This window comes from Myodes glareolus, chromosome 21 (genome assembly GCF_982192425.1).
Source record: "Myodes glareolus chromosome 21, mMyoGla1.1, whole genome shotgun sequence".
In the NCBI taxonomy this organism is placed as follows: Eukaryota; Metazoa; Chordata; class Mammalia; order Rodentia; family Cricetidae; genus Myodes; species Myodes glareolus.
In genome coordinates, this window is record NC_142046.1 from 18,340,537 (window position 1) to 18,355,467 (window position 14,931).

General features: G+C 51.6%; 1 protein-coding gene and 1 pseudogene across 2 annotated transcripts in view; both read left to right on the forward strand.

Moving 5' to 3' along the window:
- Vav2 (vav guanine nucleotide exchange factor 2) overlaps positions 1 to 14,931 on the forward strand; it is a 173,676-nt gene that overhangs the window by 112,386 nt on the left and 46,359 nt on the right. For both annotated transcript variants that reach the window (XM_087899823.1, XM_087899824.1), the window contains exon 4: positions 806 to 874. In XM_087899823.1, coding sequence (XP_087755949.1) covers positions 806 to 874 — 69 coding nt within the window. The remainder of the gene's footprint in view (positions 1 to 805; positions 875 to 14,931) is intronic.
- LOC125389346 (prohibitin 1 pseudogene) lies at positions 6,525 to 7,542 on the forward strand (annotated as a pseudogene).

Below are 14,931 nucleotides of genomic sequence, written 5' to 3' on the forward strand. Positions count from 1 at the left end.
TGGCTGTAAGATGAAGCCCCTCCCCCCCAGTAGGGGCTAGAACCTTACACTGACAAGGTATAGGGCAACTTAGGGAACGGTCATTAGGGAGGCTGCTGCTAATGGAGTTGTGATGTGGTGACTTAAAGGCTGTGGTGTGGCACGTGCCTTGGGGATTGCAGCTGTCCAGTGGTGCCCTTCAGGGCCGTATCTCTACACAGCTCCTGCTCCCAAGGTACTGTCATAGGAGGACACAGGACTGACCGTACGCCCTTGTGGATGGGTGGCCATGATGGGTTGGAGCTCATTAGGGCCTTTCCTATCTTCACTGGGTCCCGGTGGGGAGCACCTGTTATCCTCACAGGCTCTGAAGAGCAGGAGATAACTGGGCAGCCTTCTAGGCTTCCCTCCTTGGGGGACCAGGACGGGCTACTTCCCTACCCTGTGTTGTAGCTCAAGGTATCCTGGGAGGCCCCCATGTTTTTCCTATAGCCCTCCAGAGTATGGCTGTTGTGGAGATAATGGCAGTGTAGTGACAGAGGACAAAAGCCCTTGGACTAGACCCTTCATATGCCTTCATATCCTCAATATGGGGTAGGGAGGCTTGGACCAGCTGAGGGCCGACTCACCCATGGCCCAGGAACTGCGCCCCTGGGTCCACCGACCTAGAGGGCTGGGTCTGTCATGCAGGATGGTGGAAGACGCTGACAAGCCGGGATGCTTCGCTGTCAGGTGGGGCCTAAGGTGGCCTGTGGACCGGCCCGTACCCTGCACGGTGGCAGGGATGTAGAGATCCACCGTCCTCACTTTTGCCTTCTCTCTGCAGGCCTTTTCCCTCAGAGGAGACAGCCGAGAATGATGACGATGTCTACCGAAGCCTGGAAGAGCTGGCCGAGTAAGTAGAGGAAGGCCGGTGGTGGGGGTGGACACGAGGAAGGAGCCCCAGGCTCAGCAGCTGAACAAGCTGCTCTCAAGGCAGCGGCAGCCTTGATTGTCCTCTCTCTGGTGTCCCTGCCAGAAGCTGTGGTTTCTGCGTGGCTGAGTTACAATGCTTGCTGTGCACCCTCTGCCTTCTAGAAGGCTGCCCGGCCGCCTGGTAACTGCCTTGGTGTCTGTTGGTCATGGTTGGTGGCCTTTCTCTTGGAAGGTTTCCTTCTGTGGGGGTGCTGGGAGTGGCACCGGACAGGTGAGGTGTTCCTGTGCTCCTCTTTCCTGGCCTTTGGGTGCCATACTTATAGCCTCCTGATTAGGGTGTAGCTTGCAGGGGAGAGCTGGTTCCCCATCTCTTAGTGGCCCCATTCTGCTTAATTCCTCTGAGGATTTTTTTTCCCCTCTCTACTACATACAGGCCAGGCCGAGTTGGGTCATTTCCCCCACAGGGATGACGGAGCCTTTGGCCTAGCTCTACAGCCTTCTGTGGTCATATGAATGGGATCATGTGGTCAGTGTGGGATTACCCAGCTCTCTGTCCAGGAAGGGAAATAGCTCACCCTGAGACTTACTGTGAGAAGCTGGGAGGGACCCTGGCTGGGAGGGGCTGGTTCTGCCCAGGACCTAGTTTGTTATTGGCAGCCTCTGGCCTGTGTGTCTGCTTTTCTCCCAAGCTTGAGGTTCCTTTGGGTCTCCTGGTAAACTGCTGTCCTCAGTTTTATCGCATTCTGAGAAATGTGTTTCTTCTGTGGAGACTGGCTATCTCTCTCCCTCCTATTGTCTCAGTGTGGACAATAGCTCAGAAAGGAATCAGATGTGCTGGGGCTGCGTGTTCTGAGCACCTGCAGTTAAGGGGTTTTCTGCACTCACCTCCCCACCCCCAATCTGCACTCATCACCCCCCAATCTGTGGGGTCTCCAGAGATGGAGCATGGTGTGTTTGCAGGGTCTCTATTAGATGGTCTAACCTTGGGACATTGTGATGGGACACTGTCACCTACAAAGTTAATGCTCATGAGCGCCGCCGCCCCCCATTATTTGTCTGAAACAAGTTTATGATTTGTGTTGGGCTTCATTCATAGCCGTTCTGGGCCCCATGCAGCCCACAGACAGCGGTCAGACATACCTGGAACTCATTCATAGCTTAGCTTGTCTGTCTTAGCCTGGCAGCCCTGTCTTGCAGTTCTGTGAGAGGCAGAGGGAATTCCAAAATGGGTTGCCAGGAGGCCTGGGATGCTCCCGTGGGTGGGAAGCCCAGAGTTCCTTCAGACATCTGTGGAATCCTCCTGGGCTATAGGGAGTACACTAAGCCGGAAATGAGTTCGTGAAAGTCATCCAAGACCTTGAGTCCTTTGCCTGCTGGATCCTATTTGTGACTCTGACCTCTCTCCAGGGTTAGAGAGGGGCTTGAAACACTCAGGTGCAGGCAGAACACCATGTGGGTACAGAGAACTGGGGGAAAGGGATTCAGGCTGGTGGCATAGCACAAGGGAGATCCTCAGGGCATGGCGCCTCTGCCCTGGTGTTGCAGTCTGGAATATGTGCTGGGCTCAGGGTTATCCTAGGTGCCCTCGCTGTGGGAAGCCTTGTGTGAGCTACCCACAGCACCTGCGCCTCTATTTGCTATCTTAGAGACTCAGTGGTCAGGTGGTTAAATGTCTCCCGGAAACCAGGAGGGTTCTGAGGTCAGGCCCTGTGTCTGAGACTCCAGCCCTTAGTACGTGCCTGGTGTATCTGGTGTGGCGTCGGTGGCGCTGTAAGGGGCTACAGTATGGGCAGTGTTCGCTAGCTCTTCTTGCTGGGACCATGCACGATGCCCTTCCCCTCTCATGCTTTGTAAACTCTAGCCTTCTGCTGCCTCCACTTCACAGACTGGGAAATGAGCCCAGAGGGAGGCTGCAGCTGGTTTGTGTCACTCAGCTAGTGAGTGGCATGCTGAACTTTGACTCTAAGTTTGCCCTAACCTCTCCTCCAATTGGGTGATCCTATAGAGGCCGGGAAACTGTGTCTGGGCCAGTGCCGGGAGCAGCTCTCCTGAGGTCTCTCCTAAGTTTTCATCCTGTGTCTCCTGGAAAAGTGCCCTCAGGTGGGCACAGCCTGGAATTTGGAAGGACAAGGACCATGTGGGTTTTGTGTATCTAGGGATGAGATATCCTGATATTTTAGGGCTAGCATGTTTTCCAAGCTGCTATCCTGGAGGTAGCCTGTGTACTGTGGTTCATGGGATGCCTTTCAATCTCAAGGACTCACATGTGATCAGCCTGGCCTGGAACCTGGGTACCCACCTCCCTCTTCCTCTGCCCCTTCTGGTTTGCCACTGGTCTCTTTCTCCAGGATAAGCTGGAACTGCTCTCGTAGGAATGTAAGTTGGAGACCATGTAGCCTTGCTCGGCCGGAAGCTGTTCCTCCACGGCATTCACCCTGAGCCCCCTTAATCCCTAACCTTGCCGTTACTGCAAACCTGAACCGTAAATTACAGGGAACGAGGCTGAGTCTGAATCTTTAAGTTGCCATCTGGTCCCAGTGGCTCGAGTTTAATAAATTTTCTACACTTTTCCCCCTGCCTTTCTTCCTCTTTCCCTGGAAGGCAGATTTCCTGGTCGCTGTGGAACTGGTAGTGACGTTTGCCCATTACACAAGCAGACCGCCCTGGGAGGGCATGGGGCAGCAGCTGGGGAGAGTGTCATCTTGTGGGAGCAGCTGTGTGCTGGGGGGAACATTTCAGAGTATAGGGGCCTGGATCCTCAATAGTGATCATGTTGCATGTCTCCAGGACGTTTCAGCCACCCTGACCCAGACACTGCAGCTTGTTGGTGGCGGTGGTGGAGGGGGTGTGTTAAGCACTGGCTCCCTGATGTGACTGCCTCCTTGGTGCTCCAGGTCTGGTCTATGGGCGGCCTCTATTGTCCGCCTGGGCCGTGCACTGATGGAGCAGTGCGCTGAGCCCTAGGGCTGCTGTTTCCTGCCCAGGTGGTCTTGGCAGATTGCTTGCTTCCATGTACCTTGGTTTCCTTCATTGTAACACATGACGTCAGTACCTGGTTGGTGGGCCTGTTGCGAAGGTAGCAGCACTGGAACTACAGGGTGCTCACGGATGTCGTGGGCACCTGGGGACTCCTCCTGAACCGGCTTCATTGACTGAGACCATCTCTCTCCCCGGCTTCTAAGTGGCGGTGGCAGCACTGCGTGGAGGAGAGCAAACATGAGTTATATGCCTGACTGCTGATTTTCTAGTAGCCACAGGAAAAGCCTAAGCAGAAACAGGTGAAGTTAATCTGAAGAATGTATTTTATTTGAACTGATTGACCCAAAATGTTGCCAGAGCGGTGTTTTCCGCGGAACAGCTGCCAACAAGAAATTGCGTTTGCAGTCAGTTCCCTGGCCAGGCATATAGTCTGTGATTGGTCCAGATTCATTTGTTACATGACAACCGTGCATGGCCCTGAGCCACTGAGCTGGGCAATAGGAGCCATGGTCTCAAATGTCCTTCCGGGAGCTTGAGCAGAACCCCACACGTCAGGAACACTGGAAAGGGCTCTCAGCCCCCTCTTCAGATTGTTAAGCAATGTGTGATCAAGTAATCAGAGCAGCTGCCTGAGACAACGAACACAAAACACTGCCACTTAAAAATGTCATTATTAAGCAAAATAAGCCCAAAAGGAAAGGCCTGCTTTTCAGTCGCTCTAAAAAGTGGCACCTGCATTTGCATAATGGCCTGCCTCTAAAAGTGTCCGAGCCCACCTCTCAGGTCTGCCCCCCAGTCTACATCTGCAGGGCTAGTGTCATTTTATACAGAAGAGCTGAATACGCAAGAATAACGCACACATGTGAGGTGCAGCAACCAGGGCTCCACGGCTGCAAATGTCTGGCTTTGGCCCATTGTCTTCCTCTTGCTTTCCAGGGCTCTCTGTGCCCAGGTGACATGGCTGGGACCTTCCCAGGGCCCAGGAAAGCAAGGGTGTGCGTCACCCACCGCAGGCTGTGTAGCTCTCCAGCTCTGTGTTTACTGCCTCAGGTTTCTTGGTCCCTCCAAGGGCCCCAATTTCTCCATCTCCACTCTGAAACCTGCACGGATGTCCCTTTGAGGTCACAGACTTCACAGTCTGTTACAGCAGAGCCTGCTTTGTGCTGGCTCTGGCTTCATTGTCCTCTGAGCTGAATTAGTTTTCAGCCTTGAACAAATGGGCTCGTGCCCAGCCGGGGACTGTAACTTTTCTGTAAGGGTATAGCTGCATATTTTATTGCATTATGAAACAGCTTTATATGCCTAATTCTTAAGGCATATAAATGAAGGCGGGTTGGAGTCCTTCCACGCTCCTGGGGGGGGGGGGGAGTTTGAGGTACAGAGGGGTGGAAGGGATGGCAGTGATGGGAGGGTGGTTTTTCTCCCATCTGACCCCAGAAACGCCAAACCTTGGCCACTCTGCAATGCTCTTTACTAGCAGAGAGCAAGGGCCGAATCCCTGTGGGACCCTCATTCAAGTGGGAACCCATCTCTACCCCAGCCCATGGTCCTCCCTCTGCTCAACACTGTCAGAGAAAGCTAAGTCTAAAATCTGTCTTTGGAGTTTTCTAGTTCAGCACTGCTCCTTGAGGCAGGAGTATGCAGGATGCCATGCTCGGAGCCTGGGGTGAGTCGGGAGGGTGTGTTTGGGATGCTCTACATTCACCCCAAATAGCTCCTTTCCCCAAGGGGTGAGCTTTAGAGCAGACTTCCCAGAAAAGACTCAGTGTGGGGAGGGATAAAAAGCCAGGCATGGTGGGGCACACCTGTAATGCTGGCACTTCAGGCGCTGGGATAGGAGAATCAGGAGTTCAAGGCCAGCCTGGGCTGCGTGAGTCTTTGTTCTCCCAAGCAACAACAACATGTCTCCTGACTCCTTCAGAAGGCATCTGTGGCCACACACCCCTAGAAAGAGTACAGACCAATCTCTTATAGTTGAGAAGGGCGAAAAGTAAGACCTCCTCCCTGAGTAGAGGTGGGGACGGCGCCCTCACACCTCAGTTCAAGTTCCTGAGGTTCATGGCTGAGGTGATGGCTGGCGAGAAGGCCATGGGCTAGAGGACAGGGTAGGCAGCTCTTACAGGCAGGCCTTTGCATTGGGGCTCACAGTGTGAAGTTGTGCTCTTGTCCTGTGGGCTTGCTGCTTAAGGCTGAGACCCTGGGCTTCCTAAGTGGGTGAGAGCCAGAGATCAAAAGGCTTCCTTCCTTCCTTCCTTCCTTCCTTCCTTCCTTCCTTCCTTCCTTCCTTCCTTCCTTCCTCCCTCCCTCCCTCCCTCCCTCTCTCCCTCTCTATGTTTTTTGAGACAGGGTTTCTCTGTGTAACCCTGGCTGTTCTAGAACTCACTCTGTAGACCAGGCTGGCCTTGAACTCACAGAGAACCACCTGCCTCTGCCTCCTGAGTGATGGAATTAAAGGCCACCACCGTGTAGCCCCTTTTCCCTTTCTTGCCTAAGTCACCTTGACTGAACTTCCAGCATTGCTGTGGGTGGAGCTGCCTCCCGGGTGTCCCTTGGTGTCTCACTTGTGCAAGATGGGCTTCTCCTTGGTGTAGGCATTCACAGATATCCTGTCTTGGGCTTCTTGTTCTACAGAACAAGAAATTCTGGGGGGAATTCATGTGGAGGTCAGAGTGAAAGCAGGTGTGAGTGGGTGCGACAGAAGGAATCATGGCTGCCAAAGTGTTTGAGTCCATCGGAAAGTTCGGCCTGGCTTTAACCGTGGCAGGAGGCGTGGTGAACTCTGCCTTGTATAATGTGGATGCTGGGCACAGAGCTGTCATCTTTGACCGATTCCGTGGAGTACAGGACGTCGTGGTAGGGGAAGGGACTCACTTTCTCATCCCGTGGGTACAGAAGCCAATTATCTTTGACTGCCGCTCGCGACCACGGAATGTACCAGTCATCACTGGTAGCAAAGATTTGCAGAATGTCAACATCACACTACGCATCCTCTTCCGGCCGGTGGCCAGCCAGCTCCCCCGTATCTACACCAGCATCGGCGAGGATTATGATGAGCGGGTGCTGCCTTCCATCACCACAGAGATCCTCAAGTCGGTGGTGGCTCGCTTTGATGCTGGAGAATTGATCACCCAGCGAGAGCTGGTCTCCCGGCAGGTGAGTGATGACCTCACAGAGAGAGCAGCAACATTTGGGCTCATCCTGGATGACGTGTCCTTGACACATCTGACCTTCGGGAAGGAGTTCACAGAAGCAGTGGAAGCCAAACAGGTGGCTCAGCAGGAAGCGGAGAGGGCCAGATTTGTGGTGGAAAAGGCTGAGCAGCAGAAGAAGGCAGCCATCATCTCTGCTGAGGGCGACTCCAAGGCAGCCGAGCTGATCGCCAACTCCCTGGCCACGGCCGGCGACGGCCTGATTGAGCTGCGGAAGCTGGAGGCAGCTGAGGACATTGCTTACCAGCTCTCCCGTTCTCGGAACATCACCTACCTGCCAGCGGGGCAGTCGGTGCTCCTCCAGCTTCCCCAGTGGGGCCCGCCTGCTTGCACCTTCTCAGGCCAACCAGGCCGTGGCCTCGATCATTCTGAATACACTTTCCTTCTGCCCCACCCCAGAAATCACTGTGAAATTCCATGATTGGCTTAACGTGAAGGAAATAAAAGCAGAATCACTTCAGATCTGTAATTACCAAATGAAAAAAAAAAAGAAAAGAAATTCTGGCCATGGGGACTGGCTGAATGGAATCATGAAACCGGTGGTCATGGGACCACATCTCTGTCAGTTGGTTCCTGTCTTCTGGGATGGGCTGGGTAGAGGCTCTAGAACCTGGAAGGAGCTAGGGCTTTGAGAGGTTGAAGGCACCTGCCCAGGGACCCCCTCTATGGAAGGGCAGAGCTGAGGTTAGAATTCATGTCTGAGTAATGGCCCTGCTACCCCAAGTGCTGCCTGGCAGAATCTGCCTTGGTGCTGGTGCATGGTTGGCACCTGTGTAGTCCAGAGACTGTCACCCTGCATCTGAACTACTTCCGCTTCCCTTTTACCCCATGCCATCCAGGTGGCATCTGCTCCAGACACACCCATCCAGGCTGGGAGGAAAGGGCTTCCTTGATGTGTCTAGGATTTTTAATTTGTTGTTGTTTTGAAATGGAGTCACATCTTGTCCTCTGTCACTCTGTAACCTGGGCTGCCCTGGGACTCCCTGCCATCCTCCTACCCCAGTCTCCCAAGGGCTTGGATCACAGGTGTGCACCACTGTGCCCAGCTTGGTTTCTTTTCTTTTTCTTTTTCTTTAAATGTGTTTTATTAGCATATATTAGTTATCTATAATGGGTTTCATTGTGACGTTTTCATATATGAACAGGACAGTTTTGATCATATCCACCCCTCCTTCACTCCTGCTAATCCCTGTTTTCACAACTGCCCCACTTCTGTATTCACGTCTGTCTGTGTGCATATGTGTATAATGTAAGTGTGTGTGTGTGTGTGTGTGTGTGTGTGTGCGCGTGCATTAGACTCCTGTGCCACAGCATATGTGTGGAGGTCTGAGGACAATCTTCACCTTCTACTTCAACAGGGCTTCGTTCTCTTTCTGCTGCTCCCACTGGGGGAGCTGACCGGTGAGTTCCCAAGGGTTCTCCTGATGGCCTCCCATCTCTCCGTAAGAGCACTGGGATTACAGAAGCTCTTGCTACCATGTTCAACCTTTACGTGGGTTCTGGAGATTTTAACTCAGATCCTTACCCTTGTGCCTCAAGTGCTGTCTCACAATCTTCCTTCCCATTCCTGTCTTAGTTAGGTTTCTTTTGCTGTGAAGAGACACCATGACCATGCAATTCTTTTTTTTTAAAAAAATATTTATTTATTTGTTATGTATACAATATTCTATCTGTGTGTATGCCTGCAGGCCAGAAGAAGGCACCAGACTCCATTACAGATGGTTGTGAACCACCATGTGGTTGCTGGGAATTGAACTCAGGACCTTTGGAAGAGCAGGCAATGCTCTTAACCTCTGAGCCATCTCTCCAGCCCTGACCATGCAGTTCTTACAAAGGAAAACATATAATGGGGTGGCTTACAGTTCCAGACATTTAGCCCATTATCATCATGGCAGGGACATGGTGGCACGGAGGCAGACACAGTGCTGGAGAAGGAGCCGAGAGTTCTACATCTTGATCCTCAGGCAACAGGAAGTGAACTGTGACACTGGGTTGAGCATAGGAGACCTCAAATCCTGCCTCCACAGTGACACACTTCTTCCAACAAGGCCACACCTACCACTCTCTGTGAGCTTTTGGGGGCCAGTTACATTCAGACTACAGCAGTGACCCCATGAGTTTCATTAATGTTGTTGCTTACAGGAACAGGGTCACCTTACCAGCGGCTACCCAAACCCAAGAAAATGTACCCCCACCCTAACAACTTCCGTTGGAATGGCTTCTGGGGACTCTTCCGAGTCTGTTGAATTGCATGCCAGGTCAGCCACTGCTGAGTTTTGGGCAGGGCTCTGGGGAGAGTCTGGGTCTCGTTAATCCTACTTGGGAACTTAGCAGAGAGCTTTGTCCTGTTTAACGGGGCCTTGCAAATACAATGATGTCTTTTAGGAACCCTGAGAGAGGAAGACTTGGTCTTCCAGATGTCATGTCTTGTATTTAACACAGATATGGCACACAGAAGCACATACGAGAACCCTGCAAAATGAGTAAGCAGGCCGCGCAGGGCTCCATTGTGAAGTTCAGTCAGGCATTCGGCATCTTTTGTATTGACTTCCAAACTCCTACTCATTCTACAAAACCCAGCCCAGATGTCACCTCCAAGAAGCCACCCACAGCCCTGCCATGCTAAAAGGATGCCTCCTCCTGAAGTGTGTCCAGAGTGCTGGGTGACCTTGACACTGAGTCTTCATTGTTTTTCTACGGCACTAGAGAGTGGTCCCTACAGGTCCTTTGTAAGGAGCAGAGGAGGCAGCTCACTTGACCTGAGCCTAACACAGCGTCTTAGAAGGAAGAACCAGGACCAGCGAGATGGCTCAGCAGGTAGAGGTGCTTGCAGTCGAGCCGGACAGCCTGAGTTCGATTCCGGGGCCTACTAGGTAGGAGGAGAGAACTGACTCCTTCAAGCTGTCCTCTGGTCTTCACACATGTACCCTGGCAGTCACCCCCACCAAGAGAGGGCTGGGGACAGGACCCAGGGGTGACAGATACTTAGAATATTGCATCCCTTATGTGAAGGATCCCTGTGTGTCCCCCACATTGCCCCTGCAGAATTCCATGCCATTTCATCCCTGACAACATAAGTGGGGGCTCCGTCCTCCATTTTGCAGCTGATAATTAGAGCTTCAGGAGGGGAAATGCCTCGCTGGGGGCCACATAGTCTATGTCATGTGACAAGGAGGAACCGAAACCCTGGACCATCTGCCCGGGGCCTAGGATGTCCCTGTGGGACTAGCCCTTGTGACCCAGTGCCGCCTGCTTGCTTGCTTATTTATTTGTCGATGTTTCTAGGCTTTTCTGCTACTTAGAAAGAATTCCCAGAAAAGAGGCAATTGTTCTCTCTCTCTCTTTGTATGCGTGTGAATACGCGCGCGCGTGCGTGCGTGCGTGTGTGTGTTGGAGGGTGAGGGGTGGGACAGGGCCCCAACAGGCTTGTAGCCAGGTGAGTCTGACTAGGTAGTTCCTGGCACCTACCTGTAGGCAGAGTGACTCCTCCAACAGAGAGTGATTAAAGGTGTCTAGGCTCCTTGTCTGTCCATCTGTCCCCACAAACAGATGATCCAGTCCACAGCAGCCACTCTCAGCTGCCTGTGCCCTGAAATGAACCGAAGTCTGGTGTGGGCCGAGGTCAAAAAAAAAAAAAAAAAAAAAAAAAAAAGCCCCATGTCCCCTTTGGTTTCCTAGTAACAAGTTCATGGTGGTTTGTCACAGACTTGCCTGCCAGCCTCCTGCCTGGGGCTGAGCTCACAGTGTGTGCCAAGCCTGTCAGCACGATGTTTATGTCCCCTGTAAACACTCAGTGCCTGAGGCACAGGGCAGTTGCTAATTCCCCCTCGTTTTGTAGGGTGAGGGAGCTGGGCCTCTCAGCAGCTGCCTTGTGGAAAACCAGGGTGCTGGGATCAGCCACCATGCAGGCTAGGGAGACTGTGGGCTACAGGGGCTCAGGCAGGAGGTGGGAGGGAGACGCTTTGGGCCCCTTCTGGAAGAGTTCAGGCCATTGTAAGAGGAGTCATTGTGGGGTGTAGCATCTGTCAGTGCAGCTGACTTCAGAAGCTGCAAGAGGGAGAGGCTGGGGCAGGTAAGGGGCCACTGTGCTTTTACGCCATGTGGCCCAGCTGTGTCTAATTGTCATAGTCCTGCCACTGTGTGGGGCAGTCCCTCCCCACTCATATGTTCTTGTGCTTTCTGTGGCAGCTGGGCCAGGAAGAACGATTCCTACCACCCTGGGAGGCAGTGCCAGCCCCAAGTTCCTGGACTTCCATGGTTTAGCTATTGTGTTCATTGTTGTTTAATCTGCTGTCCTAAGGCATTTGCTTTGTATGTGAAAGGCTATGGGTTCTATCCCCAGAGTCTCTGTGTGTGAATGAGCACATGTGGACATCAACCTTGGTGGCCATTCCTTGGGTCCCATCTTTTTTTTTTTTTTTTTTTTTTTTTTTGGAAGAGATTCTCTCAATGACCTTGAGTTCTCCCATTAGATCAGGTTGGCTGGCCAGCAAGTCCCAGACATCTACCTTGCTCCACCTCCTGAGATCTGGAATCACAAACACATGTCATTATGCACCCCTTGCCCCTTAAGTGGATACTGGGGATTGAACTCAGGTCCCCATGCTTGTGAAGCAAGCACTTTACTGCCTGAGCCATCTCTGAAGCCCATGCTCTGTCATTAGAAACAGATTTTTCTGAAAAAGATTTTTATTTATGTGTATGTATGTCTCTCCCCCCACCTGCAAGTGTGTGCATGTGTGCATGCTTGTGTGTGCGTGTGTGTCTGTGTGTGTGTGTGTGTGCGTGCATGTGTGTGTATGAGTGAGAGACCTGTTTGAGTGCCCATGGAGGCCAGGAGAGGCACTAGATCCTCTGGTTACAGTTATAGGTGGTTATAAGCCACTGGATATAGGTGCTGGGAACTTGAGTCTTCTGGAAGAGCAGCAAGTACTTTAAATCATAATTGTGCTTTATCTTCCTTCCCTCTTCTTTTCTTTCTTTGAAGATTTAATTTCAAAAGAGATTATTATTATTATTATTATTATTATTATTATTCCTGTGCATGGACTATTACATTGCTAAGTGCAGGTGCCAGAGGAGGCCAGACATTTTGAATCCCTGAAGCTGGAGCCACAGGCACTTATGAACTGTTCAGTCTGGGTGGTAGGAACTGAATTTGCTCTTCTGCAAAAGCAGTAAGTGCTCTTATCCACTGATCCATCTCTCTAGCATCTAAGATTTACTTTATTAAAAATATTGTAATCGCATTTCACTTATTTTGTGTTATGGATGGGAGGTCAGAGGACAGCTTCAGGAATCAAGTCTCTCCTTTCACCAGTGGGTTCTGGGGATTGAACTCAGGTTATCAAGTGTGGGGGCAAACACACACTGAGCTGTCTCACCGGCCCCATGTCCTGTCCACGAGCACAGCCCCTGTGCTGAAGTCATATTCCTGACTAAATCTCTCTTCCACCCTCTGGATGATGTACCATGGCAACTATTAATTGAACATTTACTATATGCAAGGTCTGTGCTGAGGAAACTGAGCTAGGGATCAGCTAGCTTAGATCTGCTTTACTACCCTCCCTGACCAGGGGCTACACACAAGAGTCGAGTTCCAGGTAGAAATCCCGGTCACACCCCTGTCCTGGAGGCTTCGTGCCTATATCAGCACTGACTGGTGCAGCTCCCGTGTACTGGGGATCCAGCTCTTCCATGAAGCATGGCCCTAGGTGAAGTGGGCTCTAGATCCACCCTTCTGTGTTCCTGGGGCCTCCTGATAGGGGCAGGCAGGGACTTGAACCTTTTAAGATCTATGGTAAGATGGGCTGAAATTGGCCCCGGTGGAAGGCTCTACAGCCTTTGCGGGGGCTGTTTGAAGCAGGTTCTAGGGCCTTAGCTGGGTTCTCGGGGACTCACGAGCTGCTGCATAGGGCCCTCCAGATCACCCAGGTGACCTCATTTTGCAGCCTTCTCCCAGCTCAGCCTCTTTCCTGCTCATCTGATCAGCATGGTCCCCACATACGGGACATGTGCTAATCTGTCATCTCAGATGCAAGAACCTATGAGGTGTAGGTCTCTGCCTGGAATACTTGCATTTGGAGATGAGACCTTTGTAGAAGAAGCAAGGACATTCTGGGACATCCATGCCTCCGTGGCCAGAAGGAAAGCCTGTATTAGCCAGGGTTCTCTGAAGGAACAGAACTGATAGATGGAGGTATATACCAGATACAGGCTGTGGTCCATCTGGGTGGTCTAGCGAGGTCTGGCTCGTGATGGAAAGTCCAAGCGTCCAGTAGTTGTGCAGTTCCTGGTGTCTGACTTCTCGCAGTTGCCATCTGGCTCTAGAGTGCTCGAGGATTCCTGGACAGCTGTTGGCTTTCAGTTTCCTGGAATCCTGAAGGAGTTGGATTTAGTGCTGGCGGCAGCAATTGGAGAGACGAACTCGCCAGCGAGAGTGAGGGCAAGCAGGTAAAAACAAACATAACAGTTTCTTCCTTCCACGTCCTTTTACTCGCCACCCGAGGGCGAGGCCCAGATTCAAGATAGCTCTCTCCTCTTCAAATACGCAAACAGATTTTTTTAAAAATAAAAAACATAATCTTACAGGAGTGCTTAGCAACTTAGATTTTCATTGATTTCACATGTGGCCTAGTTGGCAACCACGATCAGCCATCATACAGCCTGAGCTTGTCACCTCACCCACTAACACTGAAGTAACCACATTTTCATCTAAACATAGTCCCCCTGCCGTTCTTCCACCTTGAAGCCATCTCTGTCCCAAGGATCAGCAAGGATTTGGGTGGAGTATTGAGCTTAGGATAAATATGGGCCAATCCAAAAGTATCTGATTGATATTTTTTTTATCTTGATTGCTGAGTTTATCTTATGGCTATTTATCATGTCTGATTTTTCTTTTATAATTTTATTTTAATTTTTTTTTTTTTAAAAAGTCCACCTCTTGTCTGTTCTCTTTATTTCTTCCTCTCCAGTACTTTGGCGCACGCATGTGTGAAACTTCAGTTCTCTGGTTTTATAATTGCTAATAACATGTGCAAAGCTGTTCGTTGACCTGAATTAATTAAATAATGGGCAGAGACAGCATCGTATAAATGCAGATGGTAGCAGTATGAGGAGTCTGCTTACGGGCACCCTCCTGGCTCTGTTGGGGGGGACTTGGAGAGGAAGGTCAGCCCAGGATACAGATGGGAATCAGATTAACTGCTTCTGGGTGGGAGAGGGGATGTAAGGTCCTCAACTTTGAGGCTCTGCTGCCCTCAGTTAAGGCACCAGAACAGCTTCGTCCCCTTCTTTCTGCCTCTGGCTGACCGTGTTTGACCTCAGGAGAGATTGTGGGAAGTGGTGCATGAAGCCCAGTCCTGCCAGGACGGATGTTCCTGATTACCGTTGATTTTAAGGGGCGGCAAGAGCAGTACGCAGCAGTGCATATGTGTTGGGTGACCACACTGGGGGTGTTCCCAGTATCTCAGTACTGTGTGATGCTGGGGTATCTGCTGGGGGTGTTTCCAATGTCCCAGTGCTGTGACCTTGTTTCTTCTGTACCCAGAGTGGGGCAAAGCCGAGTCCCCCTCCCTACCTGAGGATCCCCTCCGAGGCTTTTCTCTAGTTGTTCACTGGGGGAGGAAGGGGGTTCCAGTCACTGTACTGTTGCACAAATGGTACCCTCTGAGCCACCGTTTATACTGGTGCAGATGGGGGCTGCTTGATATCTGAGGAGATGTGGCTCTTGGCAGTGACGGAACGTAGGGTCAGACTAACATTCCTGCAGTCAGCAATGACAGAACTTGGGGGGAATATATAAAAACGCTCTCAGAGGCACTAAGCAGCCTCCACAAGCTGAGAGGAA